At 42.1% G+C, this 20026-nt stretch overlaps 1 protein-coding gene and 1 long non-coding RNA gene across 2 annotated transcripts; one reads left to right on the top strand and one right to left on the bottom strand.

The window, feature by feature from the left end:
- Positions 1-5923: 5923 nt before the first annotated feature.
- LOC144464155 (uncharacterized) lies at positions 5924-13284 on the top strand. Its single transcript, XR_013491942.1, has 3 exons — positions 5924-6017; positions 6183-6379; positions 12413-13284. It is a non-coding gene; the product is annotated as an uncharacterized LOC144464155 (long non-coding RNA).
- A 61-nt stretch (positions 13285-13345) lies between these two features.
- Positions 13346-15736, bottom strand: LOC117257914 (adenosine receptor A1). The gene is made up of 3 exons (XM_033628327.2): positions 14302-15736; positions 13744-14210; positions 13346-13602 (listed from the first exon to the last, which is right to left on the bottom strand). Exons 1-3 carry the CDS (start codon positions 14637-14639, stop codon positions 13352-13354), a joined length of 1056 nt encoding a protein of 351 aa, XP_033484218.1. The 5' UTR covers positions 14640-15736; the 3' UTR covers positions 13346-13351.
- Between the last annotated feature and the right edge of the window lie 4290 nt (positions 15737-20026).

Raw genomic sequence — 20026 nt, 5'->3', positions numbered from 1 at the left:
AAACAAAGAAGAAGAAGAACTTGAGCAGTCATTCCATCCTTAATTCTTTTTTCCCACTTCTGTGTCCTACTTTATATTAATTTTTGACACTTTGGTCATTTAGAAACATTGATCTAAATCAAAAAGTCTGAAGTCTAAAGTCTGAGTCACTGGCTTTGTTTGAGTCTCCAAAAATGTACGTCTATCAGAAAGCATATCCTGGCTTTATCTGAACTGTCTGTCTATTTTGTTGCTATCTTATTGATGTTATTTCCCATTTATTATCTTGGTTTTAGTTTGGGCCTTCCTTATTTTATCTTTTTGAGATGACATATTATGACATGTTATTTGTTTTATTCCCCTTGTATTTTAAATGTGTTTAGTTTTATTGTACAGCACTTTGTAATTGTGTTTTGAAAGGTGCTATATAAATGATAATAAACTTTATTTTTAGTCCTACAAACACACACAGTCACATGTACAACTGCACTTGTTGAAAGTGCAAATACTTTACTAAAATGTGTGCATTTTTATTTTCTTTCCCCAATCTTTACTTGGCTTGTCTGGTATATTTATCTGCTTCCTGTATGGACATCTAGTTTCTTCTTTCATCTTCTCTGTTTAATGGATTATATTTAAAATAAAAATAAAAATAAAAATAAATACAATGGAGCAACCGATTTCCTTTTTTTTCTCATTTATGTCAAGAGGATGGTAAATACTACTACACACCTATTGGTAAAATATCCATGTTAGTGTGAAATAGCTCCACAGATCAGAGCTGAATCTCATACTGTAATAGAGTAATTCAAGGAAGAGGAAATCAGGAGGCATAAAAAGACAGCAAGTGCAAAAAAGTGAGATTATTCTTCAAAAATTTTCTTTGCAGCTTACAGAATGCATTTGCAAAAATTTGCCACTAGATGGGGCACTTCATCTTTCTGGAATGAAAACTGCTCAAGATGGAAGTTTACCAAAGGCCAGACAGTGGAGTGAGCTATAAAGGTGTGTAAGGCTGTTAAACGTATTACTTTAAGCCTTTAATCTGACTATTAGTGACATTTGCTAGTAAGGAAGGTGATGCATTTATGCACAAAAAACATGGCACCTATTAAAGTGGACAAATTTAGTGTGCACACTTTAATACCTAACTAGTGTTAAATACAACATTTATACATATATTTCTTTCCCACGAGCCCTGTCGCTCTCGTGATGTTTTTTTTTATAAGCAGTACTTTTTAGTTTTCTTTTGAACAGAAATAAAAAGATTCAAATGGGATGTATCATATGACCATATTTATCTGTAAAGATATGGTACAAGGGCTTAAGAGGTTACACAGTTGTATAGATAGAAGACAATGCTGAGACAAACTGACTAAAAGATTGTTAACAATACCGAAAAATAAAAATAGATGAATAAAAAATATAAATAAATGAATTAATTAATCATTGGCAGACGAGACAACACATTTCTAAATCACTTTTAAGGATTTAATCCAGTATGTGATCATATAGTTACATCAGGGACCTTTGATGAAGTAGATGCAGTCTTAATTACTATTGGCTACTGTCTTCTGTAAATCAGCCAATCACAGCAAAGCATAAAGGCATTAATTCACCTGGTGATGGTTACTGCTACATTTACACTTATTATCTGAAGTTAAAACAGTCATAGGCTTACATGGATTCAGTAGCCACTTACAATAATATGTAACGCTGTATCAGTATATTACAGTGTGTAACATTAGGTATTCACCTATTCTAATTTATGGAGCCTTGTTTTGTCCCTCCAGCAGCTAGCAAAGCCTCCTAGCCAGGTAAGCAGCAGTTCAGCTCTAATGTAGGAATTGTCAAAAGTTTATTTTTTATTTTGGTTTGTTTACGGAAAGTTCACAATTTCAAAAGCACAAATTTTGTTTTTCTAAGTCGAGAAATATCTGTTAAAATTCTTCAAAACGGGCCAGCTAGTAGTAGCTTGTAGCCTAGCAACTGCTAGCAGCTTTTAGCTAGTAGCTACTAGCTTTTAGCTAGCTTTTAGCTAGTAGCTACTAGCTAAAAGTTACTTGCAGTGCGCCCGTGCGCCACAGCATTTTGTGGGGTCTGAATCTGTGATTCAGTGAACAAGCTGTTACCTTTAATAAAATCTATTAGTTTTAGTTATATTGCCCATATCACAGTTTTGCCTCATTTGGCTTCTATTTACCAGTCTTAAGCTCATTTTGGCATTCATTAGCAACAATGTGTATAATGTTAAGGCTAGCTGTTGTTGTCCTAAGCCAGGGATTGGAAACCTTTATTATCAAATTAGCCAAAAAAGGAAATAAAAACCTGTCTGGGGCTAAAACATATTTGAGCCTCATAATAAAGGTAACACAGCCTTTTAAGTAGAATTTTGCCTATTAACATTACTAATAAATCTAAATGACTATTTATTTATATGTTTTAGCACAAGGTGGCTACTCTGCAGTGGGTTATTTTTGATTATTTGGTACTTCAACTTTGCAGCATTGCTGATGAAAGCAAATAAATTTGTACCATGCACTTTTAAATGTCTTATTTTCTCCTGAGACTTTTTCCTTTTTGCATCTGGAATATGCAGCAAGCCTAGCTAGGAAGACTCAAGACTCAAGGCCAGACATATATTGCACATTTTAGTTGATTTTTAATTGATATATAAGCTGTGCATTTTTACAGTTGAAGAATCTAAGAATCACTTGAGGCCGATAACAATAAATGAAAATTAACATGTAAAAAAAGGTTATTCATTTCCATATAATTCCCCTTAGCTTCTGTCAAAGCTAAAGGGAGCCACCGGAGAGGGGCTAAAGAGCCACATATGGTTCTGGAGCCGCAGGTTGTTTACCTTTCTCCTAAGCCACACACTAGAAAACAAATAAAATTGGGCCTCTCAAATGTGACTCCACACTCCAAGATATACAGTATTAACATTACTTCATCCACTATAGAAATATGAGCACATTTTAATTAAAATTTCTGCTTTGTTGAATGTTGCACACATTATCTAAACAACATTCATTTCAAGCAGACAACACATCTTTATTTTCCCTAGAAATAATCACTTTAGAAAATAGTTGTAAAGTCTTTAACTCAGTTAATCGTTTCCTAAATGCACACATCATTTTCATGTTTGGATATTATCAATCAGACCTCACTAGTTAGTGAATTTAAATACATTTCATAGCCTATAGCATGTTAATACAACAACGTAGGAATGCCTTTACAGTATTTTAGTTAATAAGCTAAAATAAGGCTATATTAGCAGGTTTTGTGTAACAGTTATGGCAGAATATCTTTAAACACGATAAGAGTAAAAGTTGTACATTTTGGAAGAGCACTGGAAACAGGGTGTCCATTATATTAAGGTTATGTCACTGAAGAGTAAGAAACTGTGAAATAAAACCTAATTATTTACTTATTAACTTAAAAGTTAATGCTTTGATTGGTCTTGTAATTAGGTGGAATAAAAGCACATTATAAGTGAATTAAAAATAGAGTTTAGAGAAAATAATTATTAAATAATGAGGCGACTTTTTCTCTGATAAACTGCCTCCACATTACAGTATTGAAAACCCTGTCTGTGCACCAAGTTGAGGTGAGTAAATCAGTAACAATGTTCATGCGTGCGTGTACTTATGCAATGAAAGAGGGCCCACTTAGCTTTATCGTCTAAAATAATGTAAATATTTGACGTTTCAGATGTTCTTGTGTGCATGTGTAAATCTGTCTGAACACACAAGCAACTGAGCTGCTCATGTTATTGATACCAGGAGAGATAATAAAGTGAGTGTGTCCTTGGGTGAACTGGGTGTGAGCAGCAAAACACACTGTTATCAGACTCAGCTGTCACCCTCAGTTAAAGGCAGACTAACATCACCAGTGTGGCACAGCCGTTTGATACTCAGCTTGGTGTCTCGAGGCATGGCTAGTGTTTGACACGAGATCTACTGTGCAGTGCTTCACTGTTGCTTATTTTAAGCGCTGAAGGAATGTCACAAACCTCTCTCTTCCTGTGTGAAATAAAAATGGTTGCTGCACATTCAGAGTACATTTGCTGCTTTAACTGTACAGTACAGTCTCCCTGTGACTATATTTGTCCTCCCCTCCTTCCCTCTCTTGCAAGGGGACAGGAGAGTCAAGAGTTGGACGGCTGCCAAAAGAGGCCGGCCCGCCATGCAGCTGAAACTTTTACAAGCCAAGCAGGAAGAGACACGGGGAGCGATCGAAGAAGAAAAGGAGGAAAAGAAAAAGTGAGAGAGACATCTGAGCTCCTTTCTCTCCCTCTCCCTGTCTCTCTCCTCTCTGTGTCTGTTTGTCTGTCTCTCTTTTTTTTCCTTCTTATTCCTTGTTAAAGCCATACTGTATTTGCCCGCCTTCGCTGGCAGGGGGTAAGTGTAGGGCTGGAGGACAGGACGGGAGGGGAGGAGAGAGGAGGGGGACGTTGGGTTCAGAGAGTTCAGCTGAGGAGAGAAATAAATGCATAAACAACAAAGGAGACGTGACGTCAGGTTGAGGGGCTGTCCAACCTGCTGGCTGAATCTGAGCCTCCATGGAAGAACCGGATAGTTCGCACCACATGTGTGTGTGTGCTTGTGTACAGTATGAATGTGTGTGTGTGTGTGTGTGTGTGTGTGTGTGTGTGTGTGTGTGTACGTGTCCATTGTCCTATCTTGGAGAAAAGACTCATGTGGAGTTTAAGCAGAGAAGCTGGACTATTGTGGTCTGTTTTGTCTCCGCGGTGAGTGTTTGAGGACTGGGAGAACCCTCCAAAAATGTGTGTGTGTGTCTGCGTGTGTGTGTGTGTTTGGTCAGTTTGAGGACTCAATAACTCAGGTATTACAGTAGCTGCTGTAAGGATTATACTGTTTCGTGTGCAAAAGACAAATCAAGCTTTGTTTTTCGTCTTCAAGAGGCTGATGTACGTTTTAAACAACAAGCAAAAGTGTTTGCAGTTTAACAAGTATGTCTGTTTTTTTCAGAATTGCACTCTGCATTTTCAAAAATGACGTCAGCTCGGAGGCGAACTCTGACTGGTTGGCTCGGCTTGGGATACCCGCTCAAATGCCGGTGATTGGTTCGGGAACAGGGTATAGAGAAGGTCGGCCATTTATGAACAGATGGATTTATGTTTTCTCTCCTAATGATTGGGGTCATCTAGAGGGGACAGCTCGCTGATCCAAGATCTGCATTGGTGTTCAACTGTCTTGCTGGTGTGAGAAAAGCAAAGGGAGACCTGGGAAAGATGCCAACGGCTGTAGGAGAAAAAAAAAAGTGACATTCTCTGAAATATCCACCCTCCTCACTCATTGATTCATTTAGCTGAACTCCCTCAAACCCCTCCCACTGAGGAGGGCAGATATTATCCCCGATGGAGGGAGAGGACGAATTTGCGGAAGGATGGAGGCAGACGCGGGCAAAAGCAGGCGGAATAGAGGTGTCGAAAAAGAGACAGACTCCTCTTTTAGGCGAGAGAACTTGACGACGAATGTCCGTCAGTTTATAGTTTGAATCTGAAGCCAGTTTTCGATCTATCGATTGTAAAAATATGGTGAGACGGAACAATATGGCAGATGTGCATGTCTGTCTCGCTGCAGGATAGAATAAGTGCAGTACAAGGTGAGAGGTGTGTTTTTGGATGTTGGATGATTAACATACAAATTCTCAGAGTGCACACAGCTGCTGTCCTGCTGTTTTGTGTCACCGCGTCTGCTCACGACAGTTTCTTCTCTTTCTTTTTATTGTCTGTCTGTCTGTGTCTCACTCTCTTTCTTAACTCTTTTTTCTGACTCCTCCTCTTTCTCCTCTCTCTCTCTCTCTCTCTCTCTCTCTCTCTCTCTCTCTCTCTCGCTTACAGCATGTCCCTCCCTTCCTCTTTCTGTCTCTACACCCCCCCCCCCCTCCTCCCCTCCTTTTTCTCCCCTTCCCTCTTGGCAGCAGTGCCAAAGTGGGCAGGCGGACCGAGGCAAACACAGCACAGGGCAGAGCAGAGGGCGATCCAAAGGCTGGCGAATTGATTATGTGTATGTTTGTGTTTTGAAGTGTCCTCCGTCTGTGCGCTTGTGTGTTTGCCTCCGTTTTGGTCATACGCAACTGCAAGTAACGTGAGTCTATTGTGAGTCTCTTTTTGTTGTACTCAGAGTGTTTGATACTGTGGCTTGTGTGCGTTTTCTGTGTATGTGTTATAGGGCTGTGTGAGAGCAGACGTCCCCCTGTCACCCTGTGTACGGACAGACGCACTCACGCCAGTAGGAGGGGATTGTGGGAAGGGGGTGTAGCTCTCAGAGGGTGTGCTCTACTCCTCTCTTTTCCCTTCTTCCCGCCATCACGGCCCTCTTCTCCTCCAGTCCTCCGGCCCAGCCCGCCGCTCACGTACAGGCTCCAGGTATTTTTGCTTTTTTATCCTGCGACACCTCTTCCCATCTTTTTCACAGCCCTATAATCTTTCTCCTCCGGTTCCTCTCGCCCTCTTCTCTGTCCTTCATCGTGGTCTTTCTCCTGTAAATGTGTCTATCGTCGTCAGTTGCCACGCTGCACTCCGCTCGCCGCCATTTTGGCTCAATGGACATAACAGGAGAAACTTTTCTAGAGCTCAGAGGGACTCCTCGACTCCCTGCTGACCACCTTCTTTCTCCTGCTTCCATTATCTCTTTTTTTCTCTGTCCCTGTCCCCCACTTCCTCTCCCCTCTCTGCTCCAGGACAGCAGGCTCTGACAGGGTGGTAAAGTCTTTCTGTGGCTTTTCGTACTGAACAGGTGTCTCTTTGTAGACTGGCAGGAGAAAGGACAGGCCTTCTCGGTTACTTTCTGACCTCAGAGGGTCGACCGAGCCAGGGAGCTGTTGTTGTGTTCAGGCCAGTGCAAGTTTAGCTGCTGACCAGCGCTGAAGAGCTGCGCCCACAGGACAAGTGGCAGGTTTCTTATCATCCCGAGCCGTTATGATAGCTAGTACGAGGGTAATATTGACTTTGTTCCCCTTCACACGCTGTGTGCACTTTCTGCCACTGTTAAAACTCAGATATGTGGCAGTTATTTCACAGGATCCTGTTTGTGCGTGACTTTTATCTATCTGCGATGCAGAGGTGTGACAGTTTTGTTAAAAGGTGGCAACTGCAATGTTTGCCTTGACACACTGCGTCATGGGCTACTGTATGTGATACTTTGTACTTCAGAGGAAACTGAGGCAGAAATGAAACCTGAGTTAGATCAAGATTCCACCAGTGTGACCTGCCTGTCGAAAGAGAGGTTAAAAAAGGAAACCTAAATAGTTGCGTTTGCCTGATTGATGTGTATCTTACTCATCTGCAAGAAAACAATTTTTTTATTCATATTACACTGCATATTTTGATTACAGTCTCATATCAGAGGCCAGAATACCAAGAAACAAAAGCATAATATACGCTGCACTCTCCGAATTAGATAAAACAGCCGATTCGATCTTTCAGCTTGCTTTTAGACGAGAAATTTAACGCAGATAGAATGGTTTTATGGATCTTCATATTATATGTACAATCGGGACTCTAACTGGACTGCTTTTTGTTAGTACTGTATGTTGATCTAAATACGGGTTGGTGTTAAGATGGCGCCTTCGTGCCACGTGTTTATGAAACAGTGAATATGGGCAGACTCTTTCAACATGCCCCTCTCAATTCATGGGTATACTACTCCTAATTCCCCTGCACCAGCCTCTGACATTTAAAATCAACCAGCTTCGGCATTACACAGCAAATTAATTTACATATTACAAAAAAATGGAACAAAACAAACTTCTCTTCGTGTATATGGACATGTGACAGTGACGAGAGGAAAATGTTAAGAAAGAAGAAGCTGCAGCAATAGAGAGAAAACAAGGGTTACAGAGACAGAACGAGAGGCAGGAGTGGGAGAGCTCTTTCCCCGCCCCTCGCTTATCCTCAGATAAACTTATCGTGTTGCCTCATAATATTTCTGAGTTTTTCTCCGAGAGGCAGTCAGGCTAACTTCCTGCATTCAGACTCAACATAGCTGATTGGTTGATATCTTGGCTGACCAGCCGCAGTTTACAGCGAGGCAACAGGAAGTTTCTCTTCTCATGCAGGAAGCTGCAGCTGTTTCGTCCTGACATACACCACTTTGCACTCTTGCACGCATACTCTCTGTGTACTGTATATGCAAACAAATATGCATGCACACCCTGTATGTATGCATGTGTGTGTGTGTGTGTGTGTATGGCGTGCTCTGTGTGGCATTAGTGAATGCTATAACATGTGGGCGTGTAGCAACATGCCAGGCCAGGCATCTGAGCTATCAGAAACATTTGAAACCATGGTAACCACACATCTCATCAGCACATTAGCAAAAGCATAGACAAGTGGAAAAGAGGAGAGGGGATAGAGTGAGTAAATGAGGAGGAGGAAAGGAACCTTTGATCTGCATTTTCTTCATTCAGAGGTTTTAGAAACACATCTGGCCATCTGGGTAATTGGAGGGTATACTTCAGCTAATACACCAATGACTCAGAAACTGTGCTCTTTTTTATTTCATCAGCAAATAACCCTCATTATCTGGAAGATTCATGTATTCATATGAAAATGCATGTCTAATGTTGTGACAACCTGAGAAGTATAGATGTCAAAATAGGAGATTTACAAAAGTGGAATGAGTGCGCGCTCTGCCACCTTTTTAAAATACTTATCGTTCAACTTAGCTCCACTTCTCTGTGTGCATCTGTAGTTGAAATGATTGTTGGACACTGTGATAGTCAACACAATGGCTCCCTTATACTCCTGCCTTATCTGGGTCATACTATCTTTTCATCAAACACGTTGCCCGACATGTTTACCTTGCTCTTATGCCTGTGAGCCTAACATTTGTCTGTGCAGCACTCTGTCTTGCAGAACAGAGGAGTTGATGGCAGAGGACTGGAAGCATTTTAATTTAATTAACGTTTGGTAAATCAGGATCAGATAGGATGAGCTCCTTTCATGTACACAGGTCAAGCAACTGCGCTGCGCCTGCCAGAGTGTGTAAGCACATGTGTACGTGCAGTGTATTTTTGTATACATACATACACGTGAGCATGAGCCTTGTGTGTTTGCGCTTGGTTAATGAGGATATACGGAACATCAGAGCGGGCACCATGCCAAGTGGGCACGGAAGAGGCTCCCGTCCTTCGTCATTTAATGTAGGAATCAGGCATTCCTTAGGGAGTGGGGAAGATGATAAAGCAGGTACGATAAAATCGCCATAGCGCTCTATTGAGGGGCAGCCCTCCGTCTCGTATCTGCCACATGCCTGGGCACAATTTTATCTCCAGAGTAAGGCTGGACGCGAATAAGACAAGACATCCGTTTGCATCTTTTTAACTGTGGGAATTCTTCGTCCTGCCATTTATTGTGTGGCATACTTCCTCTGCCAACTCCAGCTCCCCCACCGCTCCTCCTCCTTGTTGCCCACCATCACCACCTCCTTCCTCCCTCATTGAAATTCTGCCTGGCACACAGACACTGCCCATTCTTGGCACAAAGCTCAGAGAGAGAGAGGGAAAGAGAGAGAGAAACACACAAGAACCTGTACCAATCGTCTGGTGCCCCCTCCGTTGTGTCTGCCAAGCATTCATCCCATCTCGCGGACCAAGGGACCAGGCAATCCAATAGGTATTTCCCTGCCTCTGCTTCCTGCGAAAATCTGCTCCAATTCTAAGGAGTTTTGTTGGCAACTGAGTGCGCTGTGTGTGCTTGGGGATTCGCTGATTAATTTGTGTGTTTACGTCGTTTGTGTCGAGTGAGGAATGAATCCGACGAAACCTGCATCCTTTCACAGTGTCGGGGAGGAAGCTACGGCCTATTGTTTCCACGATATTTTTCATTTTTGCATGGATTTTGATTTGTTAAGATGGCGCAGTAGCGGTGGTTTTTCTTGTGTTTTCATAGCACAGCAGGTTGATTTTAGAAGTTTATAAAACCTGTAAAATAATCACTGGCAGTTCACTTTAGCAGCCATTTTGATTTGTTTTAAGTTAACAAAAGAGCGGAATAAGTAGATAATCTGATCGTAGCATCTTGTCTTTTTTTTTAGGTGTACACTTTTTAATTTTCTTAAAAGGCCGTCTTATCTTGCAGTTGTTGCAGTATTATGAAAATGAATTTGTTTAAAACAAATATTGGGCGTTGCATGTTTGAAACAGTGTCAGGTATGAGTTTATAGATGCTGTTGCTGTATATCTGTTTGTTGTAGAAAAAGATATAATTCCCAGTACTTTATCTGATGTGGAGTTTTGGAAAACCCAAAAGAAACATGTGACTGTCACTCAAAGAAAGTCAGGAAACTGACTCCAGAACAACATATCCTGGTTGGTCACAGCAGAGCAGCCTTATCAGAGGGCAAGAGAGGACAAGGTCCGTGCTTCTTGGCTTACACAGAATACTGCTAATATGAATTTACCACCATTTAGCTGTAATACTGCTGTGAAAGATGCACAGACAGACTGTCTGATAGGCAGATGAAGTCAATTCAGTAGGCCATATTTCTTCCTCTCCTCGTCTTTTCTTCAAGATCCCCTCAGCTGCCCCACTGGCAAGAGGCTCATTTATTTTGGAGCTGTTGACAGAGAAAATGATTTGCCCCAGCCGAGCCATGTGTGCCCCTTTTATGTGCCATAGACAAAGTCCACGATCACAGACAACAGCGCCCAATAGAGCTCACATGACTGACCGAGTTTGGCCTCAGTGTTTCCAAAACAGTCGGGAGTTGTGCAGGGAATGGGACGCCAATTTTCGCATTTAACCCAGAAGCACAGAATTCCCCACAAGCATTTAAAGCATTTTCTTTTTTTCATTCGAGGGCCATGCTCAGATGTCCTGTTAAATCTTCATTAATTTGACCCATTTTCCCCGGTACACTGTGTCATATCACTATTAGTCTGTCGTCCAAACACGGCTTCAGTCAGGGGACAATTCTCGGCGACCGGACAGAGCTCGTAGATCTGTCACTGGCACGGTGGCAGAGTTGGGCATCATGCCAACACCCCCCTGCCCCCTTCTGTTTGTCTGGTCTTCTGTAATCAGACTAGCAGGGTCTACTGCATGCTAACTATGGGCTGGTCTGGACCAAGTCTCAGGGGTTGTGGCTGTATGCTAATTTATGCAAGCAGTGTACCTCCTAACCCCTTCTCTGTCTATCTGAGGCCCAGGTCTGGCATTTAGTCTGGCACTCATTAACCCTTCAGTAGCTGCCATGTTAACCTGCTGGCCCATCCCAACCATTATCCCGTAAGAGTTCAGCTGTTAGCCGCCTGATGATGAGCCAAGTCTTCCTAGTGAGGTCAATAAAAGTCTAGGAAACCAAACATATAATTAAAGCTGAACTGTTAATGGTACCAGTGACGTGCTGTATGTGATGTTGCTTTTTCTCCGTGAACTTTCCGGCTGTCTTGAAAGAATTGTCCGAGTTGCTCTCTTACTTTGTAAGAGCACCCGTGACAGTGAGCATGCCGTTGTGTCTGTTGGCTTCGTCTCAGTGCTTGGCACGAGATTGATTCTCCGTCACTGTCGATAGAACAACTGCTCTTTCTTCGTCAACAGACAGCAGGCTCAGATTAAAAAATAAAAGAAGAACAACAACAAACGAAAGTTAGATCTTACAGTGTTTTTTAGCAGACCTAAAATGGCCGATGTGCGAGACGCCATTTTGTGTTTCCTTGTTATGTTTTGGGGGGCAGAATCCCAGCCTTGTATTCAATCAGAGGCAGCTGGTGGAAGCCATATTTGCAGGCATCTGTGTGTGTACCTCCGTCTGAGAAGCAGCAGCCAGCCTACACAGGGATAGCCCACTGGAATGAGCTCAGTTTTTGGCAAAAACGGAAACGAATTCCTGGCACAGAGTCGAGCAGCTCGTTTTTTTTGTCTCTCGCTCTCTCTCTTTCGATCACATGCCAGAGTCTCAGGAAGCCAGTGAGTTGTTTGTTGGGTTTTCACACATTAGTGCTCTCACTTTCCGATGTCTGCTTACCGTTAAATTATTTGTGATTTATTTTAATGGAACGGATTTCTTAAAGACACTCAGCTTCGTGTCCAACCCAAAAAAAAAAAAAAAGAAGCTTGGTTGATCGGTGAGGATGTGCCAATATGTAAAATCATCTTTTGTTAAGAAGTGATAGATGCTTTTCCAAATCTCGGCCATTGAAGACTTGTTGTCCTAAAGCGGTTTACAGCCATAAGTCATGATTTTGAATCAATACCAGGAGCAAAAACAAAGAATCAGAGATCAAACTGAAGATACGATCACACTCCTTTGTGCCAGGACTGAATTTAAACAGTCGAAAATGTGACACAAATATACACTTAAAAAATGACCGCCTAACCCAGTTTTATCTTGCATGTATTTCCCAGAGAATAGTTAATTAAGATAACCCTCTCTTGTTTTTCTCTGTGCCATTGCAGGAGAATTACCTTTGTGGATCTTTGATGCTGAAGCAACGTGGATGCTGTCCTTGGGGCTGAGGTAGTAGATTGAATAGTTGTGGGGTTGTGTAACCTCTTTTTGAGATAACTATACAATCTACTGTCTTTCCCAAGGAGACAGCTGAGTCAGCCACTCGCCGACTGTCATCTCCAGATGGGCAATCATGCCGTCCAATCAAAAACTTACTCTCGCAGCAATCAACATAATGCACTGTGTCAAGCATTGTCTTTTTTTTTTTTTTCTAGCGCAAGTAAATTAGGCTTCAAACAGGACGTGAACGTGCGGTGTGTCTGACTTGGGCTCTGTCAGGGTGAGGTAGTAGGTTGTATAGTTTGGTGGGTGGGATTGCACCCTGCTCAGGTGATAACTATACAGTCTATTGCCTTCCCTGAGGAGCTCACTGAACACTCATGAATGCTCAACACACTCTCGTGGCTAAGTATCACATTTATTCAGAGATCTCAGAAAGACAGGAGCAAGTGCGGCAAAGAGTTAGTGATGAATTGATTGAAGCTATCACATGACAAAAATATGTACATCTCAATAAAGTCATATTTGCCTCAAATCAGTGGTCCAAAAAGAGTAAACCTTGAAATTGTGTGTCACCCACTGCAACTCTGATGGTTTCATGGTTTGTGTACAGCAGCAGCTGTTGTGTTTGTTAGTCTACAGCACCCTCTAGTGGCGACTCTTGAGATAGCTTTGCTAATTTAAAGTTTGCGACTGAATGCCGTGGCAAAGTGAGAGAATGCAGGGATCCATTCAAACCAAACACTACACACAAATTCAAACTCTCACTGGCTGTCTGTATTCTCATAGTTGGTCATGTTTAATAAAGCCTTAAATGATTGTTGGATGCAGTGATTTTCTTGTGAGTGGGTGAAAACTTCCTGTCAAAAGTCCCATGAACTCAAACCTCAAACATACTGGACTGAAAATGACCCTCTGGTCTTTTCTAGGGGTGTGGTCTTCCCTCCCGATCCACATGTCTCTGTGCGATTGGCTCGGCTGCCTGTTATTGATCGGCGAAGTTGCTCGTCCCCATGGCAACAGTTCAGCCTCACGAGGAAGCGCCTCCATATTTGACTGTAGGCTTGTTGGATCTTTGGGATGCGACAAGCGTAGACCACGGGGTTGACTGCTGAGTTGGCGTGAGACAGGAGAATACCTGGAGGAAATGGATTTATTAGATTTCACTCTAACTGCTAGTAAGTAGGTAAACTTTAAAGACACAAGGGGAACTTTCCAAACTTATTTCTCAGCATGAGAATAAAAACATGACTGTATACGGACTACAAAAGCCACCTGCCTGTATAGAGTGTCCCCTGTGTGACAGCCTGAGGACCCTGAAACAGCAGCAGACAGTTCATCAGGTGCAGAGGAATCCAGCAGCCGGCAAACAAAATGAGAACCAGAGCCAGGGAGAGGGCCAGCCTCTTTTCCCTGAGCAGAGAGGCCTTGGCTTGGGGACAGCTGTCCTTGAGACGACCCTGCAGGCTCCAGAAGATTCTAGTGTAGAGCAGGGTCATGACCAGCAGGGGTGCCATGACACATCCCAGGAAGTTGAAGTAGACCATGAAGGGGAGGGAGATCACTGAGAGGAAGGTGCATGGTGGAGAGATGGAGGAGGAGGAGGAGGATGTATTGGTGGAGTCAGATGGTAGAGAGGAGTAGTTGCGCCAACCAAACAGAGGGGTGAACCCCAGCAGACATGAGAGTATCCAGCAGATAGACACAGCCATCCATGTACGCCTCTGTGTAGCAAGGGCTTTGTATCTGACAGGGTCAAAACAAAGATGTAATGAAAGATGGTTATTCTACAAATCAACATGCATGTTATCCATGTGTGTCAGAATGCATACCTCACCTGAGTGGCGTGTGTAACCGCAGGTATCGATCCACGGCGATGGCAAGCAGTGACAGCACAGAGGCCTGAGTCAGCACAAGCACAACGCAGCTTAGAAGTAGGCACAGGTCAGGGGTCACACTCACCCAGCCATCCAACAGTACAGCCAGGGGCACAGCGGCCACACCCACTAGGAGGTCAGCCACTGCCAGGGAAACAAGGAAGCAGAAAGTGGGCTCCCGGAGAGAATCCCGGATACCAACACACACCGCACACACCACCAGCACATTACCAAGGCAGCACGCCACAGCAATAATTACTTCTAGTACTGTGTACGCCACCCAGCTCCACTCAGCCATCACTGAAGATGGAGCCCAGGGAGGGTAGAGATGCTGTGGAGTGTGATAGAGCAGGTTTCCTTGATGGCTGTGGACAGGTGGGATGAATTCCACAGTGGAGTTAAGTCCAACATAATCCCGTGGTTGTTGTTCAGATAGTGTATTCCTTCCTGCGTTCAGCTCTTGGCTTCAAATGGCCAGAATTGTATTGAACAGATGCTTTTTATATGCAAACATGCATGCGCTTCTCTTCTGTGTGCACACACAACAACAGGCGTGCGCTCCGTGGAGACGCCATCTGTATTTCATCAGTGAGTGAAAATCTTTTTCTCACTCTAATAAATGTGCCTCTGTAGCCTTAGAGGAGACGACTTCTGAATGAGCCATGTCACTTTTTTCACACAACAGGAGTGTTTGCCAGTGGATATTTTACTATGTAAAAGTAGCAATACTACAATGTGGAAAGAAATAGTGGATTACAAGTGAAGGAAAATGTACATAAAATATCAAAATACCCTCTTTCACTTTCATATTTTAACCTGTATTGCATTTTCAAGCAGCATTTAATAGTTTGAACTAAATTGAACAACTTTACATGCTGTTGGGTGGTTAAATCATTCGTCATGCATCACTTTTTATAAGGTGATCATATGTTTTAAGTGTAAAATCTGAATCTGCAAACAGAGCTGGCCCCATCCATTAAGCATTACAAGCAGTTGCTTAGGCCCCGTGATCACTGGAGGCCCCCTAGAAAGCATATTTTTAAATGAATACGAGATATTAAAGAAATAAAAATGAAACTTCCAAAACACAAACTGACATGTCGCAGCCAACAAATACTGACAACACACTGTTGATGTTTCAAAAGGTATAGAAAAAGTCACTTTAAAAGAAAAAAAAACCATTCATTTGATTGAAATTAGACTAAACTACACACCTTTAATTTTCCAAACTAGTGCTCCAACAGATTTTGCTCCTATTAAAATATTTACATTTACCTGTTACTAGAACTTTTGCACTTTTCTTGGGCAATTTTATGGTAACCTTTGATTTAAACAGTGCTCTTTGTCTTTCTTTCTCCTTCAGTCACTGTATCAGACGTTGCACAATATTATTTGACATTTGTGATAAATGCATGTTCTTCACCACATGGATGCCTCGTGCATCAGATCTTTTTGGTTGTGTGAATTGCTTCATTCAGACAGAGAGATTCAGCCCTTTCTAATGAAAACATAGATTAAGTAAAAGGCCCTGGAAGAGAATATTCATATGGTTAGGGTAGAGGTAGTCAACCTGTGGCTCTTTGGCCAACACATTCTCATCACATATTGTCGTTTGCCCATGGACTTTCCACATCTACATATGACGTGCAAGGTACCCTGGGTGTGTTGGTTGTTGACGTTCTGGGACGCCGTGTCAAGTTCTGCCTGTTACATGCATTGTCTTCTTTCAAAATACACTTCCATTTTCATGGGAAATTTCACACGCTTCGTTGGTACAACACTACGAATTGATGTTTTTTTTCCTTCAACAATTAACACATATAGTTGGGTTTAGGCAACAAAAACATGTGGTTAGGTTTAGGACAAAATAACAGGGTTTGGCTTTAGAATCTGAAGTGACACAAACACTGCTCTCTTGGGTGAAAGTCCGTGTTTGTTGGACCCATCCACCTCTAGTCGAACTTTTGCTGCCTTAATTTTCGTCCTTGTCCCGCCATGTTTCCCCCTGATGCTGCCAGGCACCGTTAAACTACAACAGCAACCAGCCGCGTATCATGGTGACGTTAACGGATGCCTTTTTGTAGTTTATTTGTGACGCTGTAAGTCACTGCCTAAGCACTGGATTTCGACGACTTCGGAGTGAGACCAGGCTCATTTGGCCCCTCTCCAGTGGCTCCCTGTGACTTAAAAAAAATTACCCGTAAATGAATAACGTAATTTTTCATCACTGATGTAGGCCAAAAGTGATTCTTAAATTCTCCAATTGTAAAAGTGTGCAGCCTACACACTGCATAAAAAATGTTTTAACATTTCGTCAACTAAAATGTGCATCATCAGTCTGTGGCCTTGTGACTTTTCCTCTGAACCAAAACCTCAATAGCTATTGGTAGTCTCGAGTCTCCCTAGCTAAGAAAAACTGAGAATTTAGTAGTGGTGGACAGATTCATTTGCTTTCATCACCAACACTGCAAAGTTAAAGACCCAAACAATCATAACCGTACACTTCAGCTATGTTGTGTTGAAACATATTAATGAATACTCATGTAGACCTATTGGCTAATTTAGCCTCAATAGGCTGTGTTACCTTCGTTTTAAGGCTAAACATTTTTTTTGTGGGTCCAGGCATTTTCTTTTTCTTTTTGTTTTGGCCAAAAATGACTCTGTTGATTGGAAAGGTTACAGAACTCTGTGTTAGGGGGTAACAGACAAATACTATTTACTGTAGTCTATTTAACAATAGTCCATCCATCCATTTTCATCTGCTAATCCGGGACAAAGTACCCCAGACGTCCCTCTCCCCAGCAATGCTTTCCAGCTCCTCCTGGGGGACCTCAAGGCGTTCCCAGGCCAGATGAGATATATAATCCCCCCAGTGTGTTCTGGGTCTGCTCCGGGGCCTCCTACCATTTGGATGTGCCTGAATCACCTCCAGCGGGAGGCCCCCAGGTTTAACCATAGTGTTACTGTTATTAGGTCTTTACATGCTTATTTGTGCATTATATGTGCTTGAACTACCATTAAATGTGGCAACACGTTACAGTGAGGAGGTCCCACAAATTAAATCTTATCTAAGGCCCCCAAAAGTCATTGGCCGGTCATGTCTACAAAATATCTAGTAACCAGAGCCGTCAATAATGTGTCGCTTTTGTACATTTCTCATGTCAGAATTGAAATTCTCAAAATTGTTTCTTCAACCTCAACCTATTTTGTCACCTCTGCACATCAAAAAAGTAATTTTCTATTCTTCCGAACAAACTGCAAATGCTTTGGCACATTCATACAATAATTATATACACTTGTCTGCTGTCGCTTATGCCATGTTGATCAAATGTATTATACTGGTTCTCTGTTGAATAATCTCACCCCTCAAAACATCTAGGCATTAGTTGATTGCATAGCTGTGTAGGTGTGAGCACAATGATTGAACCAGTTGTCACAACCTGTCAGGCACACTTTCTATACATTTCCATTAGCCATCTTTTGTGTTCTGAACTGATGAATTGCTCTCAGGGTACTCTTGACTTTCACTAATGACGGGGAATGTGTGAAGCGTCAGATCAACCAATCATCAACCAGTTTTCTAAAATAGCTCATGTGCAGCTCTGCCAAAGGGGAGTTTCCTATATTTACGTTTCTAATTTTGTGTGTTTTTCCATTGTGCTGTACAGAACTGTACAACAGTCTTGTCTTTTTCTTTTCTTTATTGCAGATTTATGGTCTGTCAACAAATTACAGTACAAACAGTAAAGGCATAAATGTGAATCCTGGCCACTCTCCTGCAGTCAGTCTCCTGCATACAGTAATGTGTAACTCTGTACTGATGAAATTAAAATATGCCGAACAGAAAAAGTGCATTTTCAAGCACTGTCATCAAAACGTTAGCCATACTGTGCTTTTTAAAATATTTACAGAGTACACACTGTTATACTGACAACATGAATAAGTGTTATGACGATCTTGTTTGTAGACAATGACACAAGGACTTGTCAGTCTGAGGGAACCAACATGTTCATTGACATAAATATTAACTTCTGAGAGATACACTAACAAATGCCTGATATCGGACGGACTTGTCAACTCGTAACACTCCGTTTCCATTTTCAACTGGTATTCAGGAGTGTGGGCAGATTCAATGGCCTGGACCAAGGCAACATAACTGAACAGGTTACAGCTTTTGCAGGTTAACCACTGTGTGGCGCTGTTTTTACAAATTGTTTGGAGAAATGCAATTCTGTTTCACAAACGTTAAGGATGATTCGAGGAATGTACTAAAGTGTCTCAGTAAAAGGTTCAATATGCAGATTTTTTCCCCCAAAATACACAGTCCTCAGTTCACTCCTCCATAGTTAGCTTTGGCTTCGAAGTTGACCTTAAATGTATCCCTATTGTAGCAGTCTGTTAGCTAGCTAGTTAGCTAACTACCTTTGTTACCAGTTTCCATGGTTACGAGATTGAGAGAGTGGTGTTTTTGTCCCGTAAGATTCTAAAGCATAACCCTGTTCTTTTTTCCTAAACCTAGCCATGTGTTTTTGTTGCCTAAACCTAACCGTGTGTTTGTGGTTGAAGGAAAAAGAACGTCAATTTGTGGTGTTGTACTCATGTAGTGCATTTATTTTGAAAGAGACTGTATGTAAATGTTAAATTTCCTGTGAAAACGGAAGTGTATTTTGAAAGAAGACAATGCATGTAACAGGCAGAACTTTAAACCGCGTCCAAGTACGTCCAACAACCAACGCACCCAGGGTACCTTGCACGTTGTATGTGGACATGGAAAGCCTATGACCAAACATCAATATGTGACGAGGTCAGAATGAAAATGTGTTGGTAGGTCCCTGTAACTGTGTCACGTGGGTGTATATCCCCTGAAGGTGGTGGTGTCATAGAGACTAAATTATAGAAGGGTGCTGCTGGTGATGGCACATCTGGGTGATGCTGCACTGTGCATTATCATGTTCAGTGTGTTTCCATTCATATACCTACAATATATCCTGTTTTGCTTTGCATCCTAAGGCTGCCTGAGGATAGGGAGTAACAATAACACCCGAAATCTTGTTGGTAACATGTTATATTACGTTGGTACTGCTACATTCTCGGAACCCATTGGCTGTATTCGGCGTCTGACTTCCAGCAGACGGCGATACAGCCTCTGGGGGCAGCCCCCCAATTTTTTGGCATTCCGGTTTGATTTGGGCGGAGGAGGCGAATTTCCGTTTCCGACTTCCGATTATATATAAGTAAATATGCTGAACCATTGCGATGGATTCAGAGTTTGCAGTGACGCCAATTATGTTCCGCCTCGTTAGTTCACCGCACGGAGCATTTAACCTGGCAACAACTGCAGCCGGCTCAAACGTGATTGGTCAATATCACGCGGACTACAAACAGCCTACAACCGGAAACAAGGGCTCTTCCACTCTTCTTCCAGAGTCAAGATCTGCGGGGTTTGCCTACAGATTTACGACTTTCTTCTCATAATATTATGACTTTCTTCTCATAGTTTTACAACTTTATTCTCGTAGATTTATGACGTTATTCCCAAATATTAAGATTATTTTTTTTTAACATGGCGCTTACACTTTCGTAGATATCAGATATTAAACTAGCAGATAAACAAAATGAGTGACAAAATAAGGAACAAACATTAAATTTATACTGTATGTAGCGCTGTATTGTTTTGATTTGATC

The sequence above is a fragment of the Epinephelus lanceolatus genome, chromosome 8 (genome assembly GCF_041903045.1).
Source record: "Epinephelus lanceolatus isolate andai-2023 chromosome 8, ASM4190304v1, whole genome shotgun sequence".
In the NCBI taxonomy this organism is placed as follows: Eukaryota; Metazoa; Chordata; class Actinopteri; order Perciformes; family Serranidae; genus Epinephelus; species Epinephelus lanceolatus.
The sequence above is the reverse complement of the archived record's forward strand: the minus strand, read 5'-3'. Positions and strand labels throughout refer to the sequence as shown.

Excerpts from the sequence above, each read along its gene's own strand:
- LOC117257914 (XM_033628327.2), bottom strand. The coding sequence starts at position 14,639 with ATGGCTGAGTGGAGCTGGGTGGCGTACACAGTACTAGAAGTAATTATT. Across the intron at positions 14,211-14,301 it reads CGGTTACACACGCCACTCAG|ATACAAAGCCCTTGCTACAC; the intron begins GTGAGGTATGCA and ends TGACCCTGTCAG. Across the intron at positions 13,603-13,743 it reads ACAGGGGACACTCTATACAG|GTATTCTCCTGTCTCACGCC; the intron begins GCAGGTGGCTTT and ends CATTTCCTCCAG.